The sequence below is a fragment of the Chlorocebus sabaeus genome, chromosome 26 (assembly GCF_047675955.1).
Source record: "Chlorocebus sabaeus isolate Y175 chromosome 26, mChlSab1.0.hap1, whole genome shotgun sequence".
NCBI lineage: Eukaryota > Metazoa > Chordata > Mammalia > Primates > Cercopithecidae > Chlorocebus > Chlorocebus sabaeus.
In genome coordinates, this window is record NC_132929.1 from 32,642,282 (window position 1) to 32,662,406 (window position 20,125).

Here is a 20,125-nt window from a genome sequence, read left to right on the forward strand (position 1 = left end):
GCTGCTGATGAAAACCTTCATATTTGATCACATAGATAATTCAGTTTGTGTCACAATTAGCTTTAATTTTCTTAGGAAGGGTATAAGAGAAGAAAGGTAATACTGTGACCTGTTACGAAAGGAATGCTGGTCTTCTATGTTTGTAAGTATCTGAAGATTTTATATTTTGTGCAAATGTAATTAACTCATATTTTTGTAAGTATGTGAAAAGTTTGCATTGGGTGCAAATGTAGTAAAGCAGTATCAATTTGGACTAAATGTCTGAATTCAAGTATAATTTTACTTTTTAGGAAATAACTGCTTTTTACTTTTAATCACATGTATTAGCTGAAACTATTCCAGTAAAGTAATGCCACTTAAACTTGCTTCACAGTTTACATAAACACATCAGAATAGAGTTTTTCTCTGGTAATGGGTCAGATAGTTATTTCTTCGATTGTGTACTAGGTGAAGATGCTGACTTGTGTTTTCATACCATGTTATATGAAGAATATTACTTTTCACACTAGAATCATGGCCATGGATGGAGATGCTTCCACTGAGAAGCATTAAAAAATCCATGTGAATTGCTGGCACTTCCACATCTCATGCTTACTCCAAGATACAAATCAATGCTTTTTGGTAGAGTAGGGATGGAGTGGAACAGTACTTCTTTTTCTGCTTTCATTTTTTATAAATTCACATAGTTTGAGTAGATCAATTGAGGTAAGATACGAGTCAGTATATCTGGACACAAAAATAACCACAAAATCCCTCCGCTGTGTGATTTTATTCAATTCTAGTAGATGTTTCTCAAACTGGGAAATGAGTAGCCCCTGGCGGTTGTTCCTCAGCCTTGTTCTCCAACGTCATTAGAGAAGGAAATGCCTTTATTTACTGATTTTTTTCAGTGAAAGGAGACTGACAACCATGCAGAAATAAGTAAAATGTTCTTTAGTTACAAAAGTGCTATGGAAATGGGAGGGCAGTGTATTTAGAATTTATTTCCTTTATTCTTTGTATTTATAAGGGCTAACCTGAAGAGATATTTTCTTTAAATAAATCTATAAAGTATTAACATACTAATAGGAAGACTCACAGATTCTGAAGCTGTGATTTTGGGATATTTAAGGAGACTTAAAGATCATTTTAAAAATGCTTTCTCAAATTAAAACAGTAACTTTCTTAAAAAATAATTTAGATGCTCTTTCAAATTGAAAAATTACAAAAGTTAAAAATGAGGAATTATTCCACATCCAAGAAAAACCTGTTGAGTTATTTCACTAAGCTGCTCATTGAAAATACAAGTCTCTACTGACAGGATTATATTTTAGTTTTAAGAAGCTAATTTATCATTTAAAGATTATCTCTAAAAGTTAGGTTTTTATATGTTACATACTCACAGTTACACCTACCTCTCATAACTTGATAGTGAAACCTTTCTGTTTTTCAAAGGGAGTCCCAGCATTTCAACTGCTGAACACTTTGCAAGAGAAACTGTATACTGTACATCTGAAAGCAGGGGTACTGTCTGCTTTTGGTGTTAAATAGACATGAAGACTTCATTGCCCGTTCTTTGTTGGAACATTCACATGACACCCGTGTCCTTTAGCCAGATAATCACTGTTGATTTCAGAGGTCTAGGAATTGGGGAAGGGGATAATAGGTCTGTCTCTTAACAAGCCTTTTTGCATTCAGTTGCTATTTCTGGGAAGCTTCAGTGCGGCAACAAATCACAGAGTCCCTAAGGAAGACTAGTGCCTCCTATCATGCTGTTTCTCTTGTTGAGCATTCAATTGATGTCAGATTTAGGGCCCTGACCCTAAAGATTTTGATATCTATGTGAATAATTTCCTTTTCTGCAGTTGTCAGTGCATTACAGCTAGGCCATTCGGATGCCTTTCATTAGAATGGAGTTACATAGCCTTTCCCATTTAATTATTAACGAATATCAATTCTTAAATATAATTGCCAAATCATTATCATAAACTTTATCTAACATAAGGGTACTCGACTACTGGCTCTGATGCTGTAGAAATTTGCCTCTAAGTTTTTTGATGCCTCTGTTTACATTTTCCATGGTAATTATCTTAGCATCCCAGAAGACTACTGTACCTATTCCCACCTTGGGCAAGAGAAAAGTTCTGCGGTAGATAAAAATGTCTGCAGTAGATGTCCACTTAGCAGCGGAGGTTTTTCCATTTCCTATTTTGTTTGTGGCTTCATCAGAGTCCCCCAGTCCAAACAGTTCACTAAAGCTCTTATGACTGTCTCCACTATTGTGAGCACCATTTGCCAAACTGGGTAGTTAAAATTTTTGTTTGTTTGTTTTTGTTTGTTTTGTTGTTGCATTTTCCTACTTTCATTCCTTTATCACTTATGAATTACTGTTTGAACAGATTTATTCATTTTGTATGGCTTCAGCCTATCATTGAGCCGTTCAATTCACAATAGTTGTAGGGAGGAGCAGTTATTACTAGAAAGGCAACATTGCATGGTGGGCTCTGGACAGACAGCCTGGATTCAAATCCCCATCCTACTATTTACTGTTAGACTTTGGGTGAGCTGTGTAAATTTTCTGTGCCTCTTGCCTCATCGGTGGAATGGGAATAATAGTGACTAGTTCATAGTGTTGTAAAGATTAAATGAATAAAGCCTTTAGCCTAAGTTCTGGCAAATGGTATCGCCAAATGTATGCTCATACTATTATTATTTTTATTATAATAGTTATTATTTTTTAGATGTAGCCTCACTCTGTCACCCACGCTGGAGTGCAGTGGCGCGATCTCAGCTCACTGCAGTCTCCACCTCCTGGGTTCAAGTGATTCTCCTACCTCAGCCTCCCAAGTACATAGGACTATAAGCACATGCCGCTACACCCGGCTAATGTTTTGTTTGTTTTCTGTATTTTTAGTAGAGACAAGGTTTCACCATGTTGGCCAGGCTGGTCTCGAATTCCTGACCTCAAGTGATCCACCAGCCTCAGCTCCCAAAGTGCTGAGATTGTAGGCAAAAGCCGTTGCACCTGGCCCATGCTGTTATGGTTAATACTGTTACACAAAACCTCAAATTAGGGAGGATGAGTGAAGATTTGGTAATATATTCCTGGAAGGAACCACTGGTCTATCAGCTGTGGCTTATCTACTTTCACCTTCAAGGAAATGAATCTAGGCCAGGGATTTAGCACATATGTGAGCCAGTTTTTAAAGAAACATTGTTTCCCTATTTTACTTTGAATTGGAACTTACCCTTAAAGATAATTGGCTTTAGTCATGGGGTAGGAAGAGGCAGTATAAATAAATGGCTCATGGTCAACTTCCCTGACTAGTAACAGAATTCAAAAGTACTGTCTTAATGGTTCCTACCAAGATAATGCAGTACTATTTTAATCATGAACTATGTATTATTACGGCCATGGGTCAGAATCTAAAAATCAGGAGCAGCCAACCTTGTTGCCATGACTCTTAACAGTCCACACAACACTGGCTATCAAGATAGGATACCAGTGACAAACTAAAAATATATGGTATTTCTTGCAGATTTTAATCTATTGGTGCCTGGAGTAATGTATGCAACTTTATTTATAGAAACTTAAGATGAACTGAGGAGGCTAGCAAAGATTAACTCATTTAACAAATGTGCCTTGAACATTTTTTATGGAAAAGGACTGCGTTTGGACCCAAGCCAAACTATTTCAGATAAGAATGTAGCTACACTAAGGGTTAAGTGAACTGATAAGGAAATGTAATCATGATTGCTTTGCTTTTTATCGTTTGGGAAGGGTGTCACAAATTACATACAACTTACAAGGGGATTTTGAAAGCCACCTTTCATAAGTTTGGGGCTTTCATGATGCAGCAAGAGATATGAGACTTCCCCCCAAACGATAATATATTTCTATTCTAGAGAACAGTTTGGCAGTATCTGGTAAATTTGAACACGAGCATACCCTGCAAACCAGTAATTTCACATTTAGATAATTGATCCCAAGAGAAACTTTCATATAAATTCGTTCAAGGAGACATATTCCTAAAATGTTTATAACAACCTTATTTGTAATAGGGAGAAATTGGAGGCAAGCTGAATGTCAATAGGGAACTGGATAAATTGTGGTATGTTTGTAAGTAGAATATTATATAGGAGTGACATGTATATACCAGTGCTACACATTGTCAACATACATCAGTCTTATATATTGAATGTTAACTGAATAAAGAAAAAAAGATACTATGTAGAAACATACAAAATGATGCTATATATCATTTAGATAATATATGTAATGAAAGTATTAAGTAATGTGTGAAAATGATAAAAAATTTAGGATAGTGTTTGCTTCTAATGGGAATTATAATTACATAGGGGTTTAAACTATACTGGTAATGTTCTATTTGTTGAGTCGTGGGCATATGGCTTTTTATTATGTACATTTTAATATGTCTGGACTAGTTTAGAAACATTTAAAAGTTGAAAGAAAATATGTCATATTTTGTTGACGTTTGCATTTCAGTGGAGATAAAATGAGAGATTTTTTTCCTGCTTAGTTGATGCTATTTCTGTACATTCTCTATTTTCTACAATGGGTATATGTTATTTTAATCATGTTAAAGGAAGAACTGAGAAATAATATATCTTTTAGAAAAATAAATGATTGTTTTAGGAATTTTTGGAAAATATAGGCAAATTAAATGAAAAAATATTAATACTTTTTATAATTAATTTTCTAGTCTTCTTTCTGTAAACTTTATTTGTTTTTAATTTTTAAAAAATTTTTGAGAAGAGCTCTGGCTCTGTTGCCCAGGCTGGAATGCAGTTACGTGATATTGTCTCACTGCAGCCCCCAACTCCTGGGCTCAAGGGATTCTTCTACCACAACCTTCCAAGTAGCTGGGACTATAGGCGTATTCTACCGTATCTGGCTAATTTTCTTGTATTTTGTAGCACCAGAGTCTCGCTGTGTTGCCCAGGCTGGTCTCGAACACCTGGGCTGAAGTGTGATCCTCCCACCTTGGCTTCCCAAAGTATTGAGATTACAGGTGTGAGCGACCGCACCAGCTCTATAAATTTTTATAGAAGTTAAGCATTATTATGTATTTTTTTGCTCCTATTTTTCCAGCCTGTTGTTATAAAATAAACATTTAACATATTGGATTGGTATTTTAAAGTTACTTTAAAATATATTATCCTCTGAATGTAAGAACATGGTTTTGCTCATTGGCTGATGTTCTCTCTTCTTGCAATTAGTTGTTACTTCTTAAGCATGGGTTTTAATAAAATTATATTGTACCTTATGTTTGATTTATTTTAACTGATTTTACAAATATCAGGAAATAATAAAAATATTTACTGAGCAGTTAAATGCTCAGTGATAATACCATTGATTTATAGTAGTAGAAGATAAAAGCTTTAAATTATGTAAAAGGTGAGATTTTCTTGGGAGGGGGACAGTAATATTTTAACTCTTAATTTTACTAGTTGTATATAGTATGTGATAGGCAGATTTATGAACATGACAGTGGAATTGTGGTTTTACAATGTGAGTTCTTTAGGATTTGATGTAGTGCTAGTGGTACTAGAAAAAGAAATAATAGGGCTAATACTGTTTTACAGTGTACCAGGCCCTGTGACTTACAGGATAATATAAACCAGTTCTTGCCAAACTTCATTTTGTTTATAAATCTCCTGTAAATCTTGTTAAGATGCAGGTTCTGGATTCACTAGGCCTAGGATTCTGCCAGAGCTTCTGCATTTCAACAAAGTCCCAGAATTTGCCAGAAAGTCAATTTTAAGGACTACATTTTTAGTACTGAGGATGTACATTAGTGCTTCTCGAACTATCTGCGAAAAGACTAGCTTTTAAAAAATATTATCTAGTATTTCACAGAAGAATACTTCTTGGAAATAAAGAATGTATAGAAGGCAAAGGGAGAAAATTGTATATTGTATATTATAAATGTATATTATAAAATTGTATATTAATGTGAATGTAATCTTTCAGTAAACCTTTTACAGGTATAAAGTCAGTACATTAGAATAAACTGTTTCCAAAAAATGTTTAGATATATCACACTATATAGTACAGATTTTAAGGACAGGTAATTTTATAAAAATACTGGCCCTTGTGCTAAGCAGCATCTCATGTATCCATCATATTTTCTGAATATTCTTTCTATTTCTAAAAGTTTTTGATTCTCCTCTTCCTCCTACCTAGGCCAATTCAAGGCTCGCTCTTCCTTGGATTAGAGTAATTCTATAAAACTACTTAGCATTCGTGCATAAAATGTTACCTGAAGAGATTATTCATCCTCTCAACAAAAATTTAAGCACTTCATTACACACAAAATTCTGTGCTAGTCTCTTTTGGGATTATGAAGAGGAATAAAAAGTTCTTGCCCTGTAGAAATTTATGTACCTGGATGACAGAATCCATCTCCCTGTTAAGAAATTTTTTTATATATTAGTATTGACCTGTTAAAGGATATCAGAATCTTAAAATACTATTAAGTACCTTTTTCAGATGTAGACCTGATTCATTAACTGGGGTAGTGTTTATTTTTCATTCATTCATTACATTAACAGATTTTATTAGTCACCTACTGCATGCCCATTAGTGTGCTTGTCCGTTGTGAGAGTCTAGTGAGTGATAACTAGAGACATAATTCCCAGTCTCAGGTAACAGACTGTTGTGATCAAGTCAACCCACTTGAGTTTTTCATAGTTGTGTTTAACTGAGAGAGACAGTCACATTCAAGGATTTGTTTTACAAAGTATAACGTTATTTATCTAGACATTAATGTTGGCAATTTATCATGGGATAAGTAAAGAAGTACAATAAGAGCACTTTTCTCTCTTTGAAACTGCATTTATTCTTACTTTTTTAACTTTCTGTTTTATTAGTATTTCACTTCGAAGCATAAACACTCATTTATATCCAGGCCTTGTCCAGAGCTTTCTGATGGCTTATGGGTTTTGGCTGATTCTGCTGGCTTTTGTCCACTTAGAGGCTATAAGATTTCAGTAATTCGTGGGAAATCTTATAACTCTTTGAATACCAGAAACCTGTGGGTATTTGTTCAATCCGGTTAGATAAGCTAGTTTCTTACCACCTTTCTTTCTGATAGTTACCATGAGGTCTATGGAGAAACTGATTGGACATATATAATATCAAAAACTCAGCAGCATTTTAAAGATTTAGCAGCTAAAACCTCCTCCCATCCCTTTGTCATTGTCATTTATTCAGCATCTGCTATGTATGTGGCAGGCATCATTTTGAGGATGTCATTGTTGGGGGAAAAAGAAAAAAACATAGGGTCCCTGTACTCTCAGAATTTGTAAGACATAGTCTGTAACTCGGATGATGATGATGATGATGATGATAATAATAATAATAATAATAATAATAATAATAATAATGGCTAGCATTTATTATGTGCTTACTATGTGCCAGGAACTTTTCCAAGTGCTACATATATTAACTCATTTAGTCCTTTTGTAACAACCTGTGAAGCGAAAGTATTATTATTACCATCATCTACATTTTTACAGATAAGGAAACTGAGCTAAGAAAGTTTTAATATGCCCCATGACACACAGCTTGTATGTACCAAAGATGGAATTACCTTCCAGTCTGGCTCCAAAAATTTCACATTTATCCACTACATTATGCTGTGCAGTTATAACAGATAATTATGATTTAGTTTAAATGGATAATTAAATAGACAGTTTTAATAAGTAGGAGCCATGCAATGATGGAATGCTCACTGCTGTGGGAGCACAGAATAAGCTCACCTAATTTGGTCTTGTTAGGGTCAGGGAAAGCTTTCCTGAGAAAGTAATCTTTATTCAAAGAGCATCTCTTCCTCCCTTACAAAAAAAAAGCCATTGAAAAGAATTGAAGATTTTTTTTTTAGTAGAATTTTAAAAACAGTAGTTTCTTTTTTTAAACTGATTTTCATACAAAGAAATAACAACATATGTTTGTAAAACTGTAAGTGTATTCTGAACTGGGAAAGATCGTCTGGTGATGATACTCTATAAATTGGATGAGATAAATTATTTAAATGAGCCATTTTAAAAATTAACCAAAAGAAAAAAATTCTTGTATTTTTGAGGTGAGAAACCAGATAAGAGTACTATTATATAAATAATACTAGATGTGTTCTCTCTCTCTCCCCCCCCTCCCTACCTCCCCCCACCTTGGATACAACGAAAGATTTGATTGCCCACATTTTGGGAGGCCAAAATGGGAGGTTCTATTGAGCCCAGGAATTCAAGACTAGCCTTGGCAACAGAGGAGACCCTATCTCTACAAGAAATAAAAATATTGGCTGGACATGGTGGTGTGTGCCTGTAATGGTGTGTGCCTGTAGTCCCAGTTACTCAGGAGGCTGAAGTGGGAGGATTGCTTGAGCCCAGGAGATTGAGGCTACATTGAGCTGTGATCATGCCACTACATTCCAGCCTAAGCAACAGCAAGACCATGTCTCAAAAAAAAATTTTTTTTTGATTATGTGCTGTTTAGTTTAAATATGGAAGCTGCTTTGATCACTTCAGGTCTATTGTCATACTGTAGCAGAGATTAACATTTCTAAGTTCCTGCATCAGGAAATGAACATAGAGGAAAGTATGAAATCTTTATAGACCACATTTTGTAGTATCAAAGCTTTTGTGAAGTATTATGCATTCGTAGATGGAATTATTTAAGATTTACCAACTAAATTTTAGACAGATTTTTAAGTGGAGAAATTAATGGTTTTTGTAATCTTTCCATGCATCAACTGATTTTATCAATTATTAATAACGAGTGCTTTCCATTTTTATAAGATGGGAACAGTGATTGTTTAGGCTGTATTTGGAAATATTTTTGTGTTCAATAGCATATTGTGGCTAAAAGGCTGGTGTAATAGATAATTCTGATAGTATTGCTCTGTCCTTCATGATGTATATCATCTCATGTATTTAAAAAATCTCATTTACCTTAGTGGCTATTAACAGAATTGAAGATCTTAATTAAGAGTCCTGGGAGCCATGTTTGACCCGTTTTGTTAGCATAGTAACTTGCTATCAATTTAGAATATGCAGCATAATAGTTGTATATTTAATGATCTCACTGATTTACTTCTTTTATATTTTAAAATTGAAATAGCATTCATTTACCAGTCCCATTGGTTGATCCACTCCAGCTCCAACTTAACCATTGCTTGCTTGGTTTTTGTTCTTTTCTTGTCACTGCAACCACTCGCTTAGGCCATTTACCTTCAACCTGTGTTCTCCAGCCTGTTGGAAGTTACTACATTATTTTGCTTTGTTGTCTTCTATTCTGTCAGCCCTGTGAGTGCTCTGGTTTATGGTATTTTTCCCTTTTGCTCTGTGAGCAACCATGCTTATTGGTATTTGAGAAGAAGTTTAAACTCCTAGTCAACTAACCTATTTCTTTCATTGGGACTCTATTTGACAGCTAAGCTGCCTTCTACTTTTAAAACTACATGGATGAATACATACATAAAAACATTTTGCTATTCTAATTGCTGTAGTTTTTTTTTTTTTTTTTTTTTTTCTCTTTAAACTGTGGGGTTTCTGCCTAATTTATACTTATCTGGAAACTTCTGGTGTTTTAATATGGTTTCAGTGGGGGGGTGCCTGGCTGTCACTTTTCTAGACCTTTTTATTCTGTGTTTATCAAAGAGATCTTTATTCCAAGTTGTCTAAGTTCTTGCTGCTAGAAGTGTAGTCTGTAGGCCAGCAGCATCAGCATCACCTATTTGTTAGAAATTCAGAATCTCAAGTCCCACCCCCAAGACCTTATGCATGTTAATCTGCATTTTAGCAAGATCTCTACTTGTTTGATAAGAACATTGAAGTCTGCAAAGCACTGCTGTAGGTATCAGTCAACTAGATGATACATTGACATGCTAATAGTTGTACATTTCTAGAACCGATTTTAAACATATGACTTGTGATAATCTTATTTAAATATTTGTGAATTATTTCATAACTATTCACCTTGTTTCACCAAAAGTTATACTCTGGGTGGGTATTACTACTACTGTGTGAAAGGAATGACAGGAATAATCCCAAACAGTAAACTACCCCCAGTCCTTGAAGTGAAGTTTTGGTGTACAGTTGTATGGAATGTAAAACTGTGACAAACATTTTGCAAGTCTATTGTTCCTTCTCCCAGCATCAGTTTGCACCTGTAGATGAAGAACTATTATTCTTTTCTTGTCTCTTGGACAGTGACTTTTAAACAAAGTTGCTTTTGCTAAATTGAACCTCTAAGGTGTTGGGGAAAATATCTAATTTTTATCCTTAAATGAGAGAAATTATGCCTTACTGATACTTGATATGTGGATTAATAGTATATGCATATAATCCCAATAAGTACATATTGAGGATTCATGTCCAACTCTTGCTTGTATTTGAGGAAAAAAATTTATAGACTCCTATTTTCTGGTGCACGATGACAATCCCGGTCATTAGCAGTGGGAACAGCAAAAAGGTTAGGTTAGCAGGGTAAAAGATACTATGTGTAATTTACAAAGTTAATAAATTATGTGTAGTCATTTAGCGACACCATAAATATATTTCAAACTTAGATATATTTGTATAGTGGTGCTTTAGGAAATAATTTTTTTAAAAAAAACTGCAGTGTTTTTACTTTTTGTTGTTCAAGAATGAGGAGAACTGGGAGAATGCAAAATTACTCTTTCATTCTCCTTTAGCATTCAAATGTAGTGTGAACAATGTAGCTGTTCCGCAAGCACATTTTAATTGGCATTTTTCTAGAGTAGTATTGTTTTAGGATGACAAACAATATTTAAGTGAGTATGTTTATAGGTTTTGATGCCTTCCTTTGTGTGCCTAAGAATGACAGTGGGAGGGGTGGCAGAGAGAACATCCAGATGTATGTGAGATAGTGATTTGTCACTTAGTATTCATTTTAAGTAGTAAAAGCAAATTCTGTGGGTCAGGTGTGGTGGCTCAGGCCTGTAATTCCAGCGCTTTGGGAGGCCAAGACTGGAGGATCTCTTGAGCCCAAGAGTTTGAGACCAGCCTGGGCAACATAGTGAGACCTCATCTCTTAAATTTTTTTTAAAAATTAGTTGGGTGTGGTGGTGCACTACTATAGTTCTAGCTACTCCCGGGAGGCTGAGGTGGGAGGATCACTTGAGCCCGGGAGGTTGAGGCTAGTCAGCAGTGATCACGCCACCGCACTCCAGCCTGGGCAACAGAGCAAGGCCCTGTCTCCAAAAAAGAAAAAAAAAGGTAAACTCTATGGGGTGACGTTAGCTAAGAGCCATCCTATTTCATATATAGGGTCTACTAAATGTGGCTGTATCAGACAGGACTTACGGTTGTGGTTACCAGAGAACACCTGTGGTCATAAGTTGTGAGTGTCACCCAGATTCTTCTTGAATGTCTGTCTGTCACATGTCTATCAGTAATTCTAAAGTATGTAAAAATGAAACAAAGATTTATTTGGGAGTTAGCACTCCCAGAAGATTAGTTTTAAAACAGAACAGCAGAAGGAGTTGTGACATGCATCTATAAGCAACTGTAATGATTTGACAGTTATTTAGCCCTCTATTCCTAGCCCTTTCATTGAACTGACAGCATGCCTGCAAAGATAGTGAGGCCTGTTCCAGTCGCACTAATGTCCTCTTAAATGGTAGCCTGCAGTCTGGGTAATGATAAATGTTCAGTGATTCATGATTTTTTTAGTCCCAGGGGATTCTGGATGGTTTCTGGTTTCTGTGAGCCAACGTAGTTTTGTCTCTTACTTGGGCTTCTTATACATTTGTTTGGTCTTTACCATGTCGGTTTTAAATTGGCAGAGATATATATGACCTGCAGTTTTAATTAATAGAGTTCAAAGCGTTCTTTAGAAACAATATGATTTTGGGAAGTGATGCTGTACTTAAGAGTGTGTAAAAGTCTGAGAACCAGTACAGGTTTCATTACATAGTAATTTTGTAACACTTGTTTTTGTTTGTAAATTTTATCTTTTTTCCCCTTTGCTTTAAAAAAAGTATGTTTTCAACTATAAGGAGAAATGTAATAACAGCTACTGTGAAAAGTAACATTAGCTTTATTGTTTTTATGGTGTTTGTAATTTCTTTCAGCTATTTAATAGCTGTAATTTAAATCAGCTATTTTTAATAATTGTTTTCCTTTTTACATGGCTCGGTTTCTGTAGGAGTATATATTGTTATACTACAGTAGTATTAAAATGAGTATAAATAGACCTTTTTTGTTGAATATTTGCCATTTGGGAAAGGATTCATTTCTAGCATATTGATTGTGGATTAGTTTTAGTATTTTAAGTCAAACTTGTAATTGCCTAACCCTTTATTTTTAGGGTCTGGAGGAAGGGATTGAATAGGAGGATAAAGATAAGCATTTCCCTAATTTATTACAATTGAGAAATATATTTTCTTAATTCATTTTTTAAAAAAATTATCCATTGTACTTCCCTTTGGATGTAAAGTAATCTTAGAGGTAATTTTAGTAATAATTTACAGAATTCTTATAGCTCCCCATCCCATCAGAAGAGCTGATACTTTGAAAACGTTGGTGCTCATGGTTAGTGTTTATTTATAGAAACCCACTTTGCTTTACGATCATTGAGAAAATGTTTTTTGACATTAAATTCTTAAAAGGAATAAAAGAAGCACTTCTGCTGTTAGCTTTTCAAATAATGAACAAGAAACTTGGTTAGAGATGGCCATGTGTAAGTAAGTCTGTATATTAATTAGGTGAGTGTCATTATGCTCAATTAGCGGGACTGCCAAATAATCTCTTTAATACTCTGATCTTTTTTCCCCCTAGGGTTTTACAGACAGCCCTCATTACAGTGATCACTTGAACGACAGTCGATTAGGAGCCCATGAAGGCTTGTCCCCAACACCTTTCATGAACTCAAATCTGATGGGTAAGTTGGTAATTCTCTGCAAGTAGTCTTCTCAAAGCTTCTTTGGTCAGAGACATTTTTTATCCCTTTGTCCAGGAGGGACAGGTAAGTATCTAGAAGAAAGTTCTTGAGTTTCTAGCAGCTTTTAGGGCTTTTCTTGTTCAGCACAGGTTGAGGATCAAATGTCCAGAAAATTTGGAGTCTTCTCTTAAAGCATTATTATTTTGGTGTCAAAAAAGGAAGTGGCAGTGTTTTGATTGTCAGTTTTGACAATGTCTTTGTGACCTCAAGCATTACATGTGTTCTGGGGCAGAGAAGTATTGTTTTAGGGGCATTTGTGATGTTACTATTTCTCTTAACAGTTGTATTATGTTGTAATTAAAAATGTAACATAGCAGTGATTTTAGGCAGATTTTACTTGCATTGGACAGTATTTCTCCTGGCACAATTTGATTAAAACATAGTACATTTAGATATTGCAGCGTTGTTTTAAGCACTTGGCTTCATACTAGGACTTTTTAAAAGTTTTGGTTTGAAGAAGTGAAGTTGCACTTTCAAGAAGGGTATGAATTACCATCTAAACCTGATTTTTATTTTTTGGCAAAATCTTTGTGGTTAATCACGCTCTGCAAAACACCCCTCCTCTCCTTTCTCCTTCTCTGTCTCAAATGAAAGTTTAAAGTTGTTCAGTCTAAAATCATAAACCCAAGCGTGTTTTTTTCAGTTTGAATACCATTTTTTAAATGTGTAAATATTTTACCTTTTTGCAAAACCTGATTGAAAATAATCTGTATGTTTTATGACATTTTTTTCTTGCGTATGCTGGGGCTGAGCATATTACAAAAACTTTCATCTGTTTTACCAGTTATAACTGTTTTACCAGTTATTGGCATCATATAAATATTGAAAGTTTGTGTAATAGACATTGATTTCATTACTTATTTTATTTCTTAAGGACATGACCTATATTGTGATCTTAGAATCATCCTTTTAAGACACAGCCATACTAATCTAAGTAGATTACCCAAATCCCAAATCCTGGTGGTCTGCAATTTCTGTAAAATGATTTGCTTTGCACAGTCTTTGTTTCCTTTATTCTCTGTAGTGTTGAGGAGACAGAGTCTGATCGTCTAGTGTGGATTTTGCCTAAGGTGGTTGACAGTTTGAAGCCAGAAGAACCATTAGAGTGTGACAGAAGAGTGAAAAAAATCTAATCAGCAATGAAACTTGTGTTGAAAATCACGGTATTAAATGTGTTATCATTCCAGATAAAAAATCAGAGTTAGGTTTATAGTAAATTATTTGGGTAGGGAAAACTTTCTAATTTATTTTTTAAAGTTTCAATTCAGCTTGCCATCAAAGTAAAATCAATGTAACACTCCAAATAATTTCCTTTTGGAGTATAACTTTTCCCCAAGTAGGATTTAATTTATATTAAGTGTAGTAGGGCAAGTAAAAGTCAGTGTTTTTGTAATTTTGGATTAAACTAAGCTTTCTTAATTGAGAATGTAACTCTGAACTGTAAAAAATCAGAAATTGCTCTTTTTGTATTTATGTTCTTACCTTTATTCTTCACTCATAGAGATGACTTTTAGGCCCAATGGAATTTCATAATTAGCCCAGCTTTGTGCCAAGGTGACGATTAAAATTGTGTACAGGACAAGTGTGGAAATTAAATGAATACTAAGAGGTATATATGTCAGTCACTTGCTCTGAGCAGATGTTGACTAACAATATTTCTGTAATTCACTTTGAGGTAACATTTTCTCAGTTGGAGCAATTACAAGCATGTGCTTGTTGGTTTCTTTAGTTTTCAGATGATTTTTAGAATACTTTTAATAGTCATCCATACCCTGTGTATAAAATCAACATCTAAAAAAAGTCTTGAAGTAAATAATTATTTGTAAGTAGATTGATCTCTTAACAATTCAAATGAAAAATTCTGCATTCATGTGAACTACATTGTTTAGGTACTACTTTGTATCAGATGCAGATATACAAACCATACATTTTCTTTTCTTATTTTCGAGACAGGGTCTCACTCTGTCACCCAAGCTAGAATGCAGTCACATGATGATGGCTCACTACAGCCTTGAACTCCTGAGCTCAAGCTGTCCTCCTTCCATAGCACAACTCCAGCTACTTTTTTTGTTTTTTATTTTGTAGAGATGAGGCCTCACTGTATTGACCAGACTGGTTTCGAACTCCTGGCCTCAAGTGATCCTCCTGCCCCAGCCTCCCAAAATGTTGCAATTATAGGCATGAGCCACCATGTCTGGCCCAGACCATACGTTTTATTTGTGAGTTTTAACTACCTAATGTAAAAATACTTACTTATATATAAAAGAAGGAGAGAGAACCCTGAAATGATTAAGCAGATAGGTTCAAAAGAAATTCACTGGTCATTGGCAATATGTGATATACTTCACTCATCTTTATTTTCAGTAAAAATGATCAAATGAGGTACCTTAGTCTAACAACAGTGTAAACAATCTGCACAACAATAGCTTGCTTTTGGAAATGAATGTCTCTTAAATCACAATGCAGTTCCATATAGCAACAGGGCAGTCCAACTCGATATGAGCTGAAGTAATTGAACTGACACCCAAACATGTGGGTTTATAGCAATATGTAGAGTTACAATGTATAGACTGACTTTTCTGGCTGTTTGATAATTTAAGGGAGTTTCTGGCTGAAAAACCTAAATTGTTAAAGTTCTGCTGAGATGTGTATGGTAGTATTCGAAGCATTTGAAACTGTTGATACCCAATCATCTCTACAGGTAACAGTTGAGAGTGGTGCTGTGAATGATGAATGTTCAGAAACAGTTAAAACTAATAGGAAAGCAGTAACATTTCATGTTGCTGTCAACATATAAAAACACCATTAAGTAGGGGAGGGATTGTACGTCTAGGGAATGTTGTTATTTTGAGTATTATGTTCAGCCATAAGCACATTTGCCTGAAGAAGTTGTGGATTATAAAGCACCACTGTCTTCTGTGATAGAGCTTCCAGGCACTTTAATGATTTTGTACATTGCAAAAATGAGAAATTTTGTCTAACAAGGGTTGATAACAATTCAGTAATGAACTATTTGCGACAGAAGGTGTGTTTATATATTCATGTAGATATTTTGAAGTGTTTTATGCTGAATCAGTTAATGTTTCTTTTATGAATTGCAGAATTCTCCTGTGGATATGTCAATATGGGAAAGAGGGCTTTTCTTATGTTTCAAGTGAAATAAGTACATCTTTTTGACACATCACTAGGTAATTAGCCTCAAGCAGTTCTGTACTCTGTAATATTACAACTAGATGAAAAGCTTTGACCATAGCAGTGAATCCCATGGTCAGTTCAAGTCTACTATCACCAAGTAGCCTTGTCTATCTCAAGCTTCTTCCGGCTCTGGTCCATTTCTCCACCCTTGATTCTCTCGTTAATTTCAGTAATATTTGTTTTCCTTTACCTATTCATAATTAGTCATATTTTTGATGATGGCAGGATCAGTTTACTGGTTGAACTTAGAAACAAATTATTCTCACAGAATTACCTGCCTTCCATCCCCAAGTGATTGTGTAATAAACTACTATTATCTTTTTATCCCTACTTGTTTATAAGCTTTACTTATTTTAGGATGTATGTATGTCTATATGTGATAAAAGGCAGACTTAAGGTGTAAGATTATCTTCGCTTTTGCTTGTTTTCTGAGACCCTTAATTGTGTTCCTTTCTGAGACCCTATTTTGCCTCTAGAGATGGTTTGTTAACAATTTTTCTTTTCAGGTGTGAATGTAGTATGTGGTGGTACAGGGGAAATTGCAGGGCTGAGAGTTAGGAGGTGTGGATTTTAATCTAGATTCTGAAAATAATCATTGCCTTTCTGATAAGGTAATGCTGAGAATTTTCAGAGGTCTTATACAGCTCTAGAATTTTACAATTCCATAATCTCATAAATTTAATAACTTTTATTCAACCCTGAAAAAGGCTGCAACTAGAATCATAATTGCTATTTTGCAAATGATTAAAACTAAGGCAGAGGACAATTAAGTGTTTCTTTCTGAGGTCACAAAGCCAGTAAATGTCAAAACTAAATGTAGAACTTGTATCTCCTAACTCTTAGTTAAATGCTGTTTCCATTAGGCCACACTGTTTAGGTGTTTAAGATACCTGTTCTTTCTTCATATCTCAGGTTTTTTACTAGCGCAGCATTTTATTAAACCATAATTATGGAGACACTGATCTTGAGGGATGACTGTGGAAAAAAGTCACGGTTCCACAGTGAAATAACTTTGGACACCATTTTGTGTCAGTTGTTCCCTCTTAGAAATTCAGATTGTTCTTTGGAATGTTAAAGACTCTGAAAAAAGAAGCTGATTTAACTTTGTTTAGCTTCCTACACCCCAAAATCACATTAGGCACAGAAGGCTTTCTGTAAAAAGCATCATTAGCTTCTGAGAAACTAGTTTTCCATGGGACACTGGGAAATGTTTCTGGTTTTTTAAGGGAAAAAAAAAGATCATGAAAGATCTCTGAAAAGTAAAATAGCGTGATGTTAATAGAATTGCTATACAGTCATCCCTTAGTATCTGTGAGGGATTGGGTCCCCTGATGCTCAAGTCCCTTGTATATATAAAATGGTATAGTTTTTGCATATAACCCACGCACATCCTCCTATATACTTTAAATCATCTATAACTTACATATAATACCTAACACAATGTAATTGCTGTGTAAATAGTTCTTACGTTGTATTGTTTAGGGCATAATGACAAGGAAAAAAATGTCTGTATACATCAGCATAGATGCAACCATCCATTTTTTTCCCCTGAATATTTTCAAATTGTGGTTGATTGATTTCACAGATGTGGAACCCACAGATAGAGGGCAGACTGTATATATTGTTGAAACTTATTTTAGGCATGTTAACTCATTTAACAGGTTGGATCTATTTGCTCAAGTATATTATTGTCAAACCTCTGCTTATAAGCATTTGACTTATAAGCAAACCAAGTGTCTTTGCATTGCTGCTGGAATGTCTTTGCTTAACTCCACCTTCTGTATCTCAGAACTTAAAAGGCCCCTCTGGTAAAACTTCTATGTTTTATTTCCATTTCATTGTAGATTACATAGGTTTCAGTGGATTTGTCTGGGAATTTAATCCCAGGTACACTATTTTTCCATATATCTGGTACCTCAACCAAATTTCAAAGAAAATTATTTTGTAAACTTGATACTGCTTGCTCTATAACCTATGAAAAATTCTGAAATCTCCTAGAGTTACAAAATATGTAGAGTCACCATTTTCAGACTATCAAAGGGTAATACAACCCTGCCCTCAAAAGTAACGATTTTGGCTGAGCGGGGTGACTCACATTCCCAGCACTTTGGGAGGCCAAGCCAGGAGTATTGCTTGAGCCCAGGAGTTTAAGACCACCGTGAGCAATATGGTAAAACCCTGTCTCTACAAAAAATTAGCCAGGCATGGTGGCACATGCCTTTGGTCCCAGCTACCTGGGAGGCTGAGGAGGGAAGATTGCTTGAGCCAAGGAGGTGGAGGTTACAGTGAGCTAGATCACTTCACTGTACTCCAGCCTGGGCGATAGATCCAACCCTGTCTTTAAAAAAAAAAAAAAAAAAAAAAAATGTGTAAGTTTGATGTACTTGAAATTTCTTCACTAGATGAGATATTGAAAATGATTATGAAGTGTTTAAGGGAAATAGTATCTGATTTGATAGTATTTCATAAGGATGAGGCCTTTTACTTTTTCTACTGTTTTATTAACCCTAAGTTACATGAAAGAATATGATTGTATATTCATTGATCTACGTTCTCTGACCTTTGGCTGTACTGACAAACACAAAATGTTGGCACCAAGAGAAACTTGAATGAAAGGAGCCTAGATACAATTGAAGGCACTAAAGCCAAGAAAAATGAAATGACTCGTTAGTTTGAAACATGGCCCTGACCAGGCACAATGGCTCGCTGTAGGATCACCTGAGGTCAGGAGTTCGAGACCGGCCTGACCAACGTGATGAAACCCCATCTCTACTAAAAATACAAAAACAAACAAACAAACAAACAAAAAACCAGCCAGGCATGGTGGCGCACGCTTGTAATCCCAGCCGTTTGTGAGGCTGAGGCAGGAGAATTGCTGGAATGAGGGAGACAGAGGTTGCAATGAGCCGAGATCGCGCCACTGCACTCCACCCTGGATGACAGAGCAAGACTCCATCTCTAAAAAACAAACAAACAAAACAGAAAAAGAAACATGGCCTTGACCCTCTTGATTCTAATTAGTACACAGTCCCTTTCTTCTACGTTGCTTTTTTTTCCCCTTTTTTTAACTTCTCATGTTCAACCATTTGTTTCATTTGCTACCTTTTTTTGCATTATAGCTCTGCTTTTTCTTTCTTTGACTACTGCTTAACTCTCATTAACCAGTCTGAGTTGTTGAATACCTTCCTCCATCTTTTTCATGTATTCATTCATCCATTTTTTTTTTCTGCCTTTACCGTGCTCTTTTTCTGCCTTTTCTGCCTTTTACAGAGGAAAGTACTGTGTGGTAGAATGGTAGAATATTAAAGTGAATAATATTCAGTCTATCTTTTCAGACTTTATTATTTTAGTGTGATAGAGGGATAAGAATTTCAATAATTAATATACATGGCAGAATGTCAGTGATACGAATAAATTCTTACAGACATTCAGAAGAGATTACATTCAGGCACAACCAGAGGTGATAAGGAAAAGTTTTATTGTGGGTCGCATTTATTCCAGTCAGCACTCTTTCTGTTATAAGTGACAGAACCTAACTTAAACTGGGTGAAACAAAAAGTGGTGTTTATTAACCCATTTATCTAAGAAGGCTAGGAGTAGATTGATTTGGAGCATGGGGAACCTAGGGGCTTAAACAAGGTCATCAGGCCTCCCTCTTTCACCTTACAAATGTTTTGTTGAAAGAATAAGAACTGGAGAGGCAAATTGGGCCAAGAATAGGGGATGTGAGAAATGGGAAAAGGTGAGAATACAGTGTTCTGGTCTCTCCTTCTCTAGATCCCTCACTCCAATATTTCCAGATTGCTCCCTGGTTGCTATATTATATTGTAAGATACCTTATTCCTTAGTGGTATGGAATGTTTTCTTTCAGTGGGCATGTGCATTTAATTTATAACATCCTGTTCCTGGCAGTATCACCTTTTCCATGCCCCTGCCCTGCCTCTACAGCCTAAAAAGCAGTTC

At 35.3% G+C, this 20,125-nt stretch overlaps 1 protein-coding gene across 8 annotated transcripts in view; it reads left to right on the forward strand.

Moving 5' to 3' along the window:
- The window catches only part of TCF12 (transcription factor 12), a 364,983-nt gene that overhangs the window by 158,247 nt on the left and 186,611 nt on the right, over nucleotides 1-20,125 (forward strand). For all 8 annotated transcript variants that reach the window (XM_008016475.3, XM_038010019.2, XM_008016474.3 and 5 more), the window contains one exon: nucleotides 12,805-12,907. In XM_008016475.3, the coding sequence (XP_008014666.3) occupies nucleotides 12,805-12,907 (103 nt within the window). The remainder of the gene's footprint in view (nucleotides 1-12,804; nucleotides 12,908-20,125) is intronic.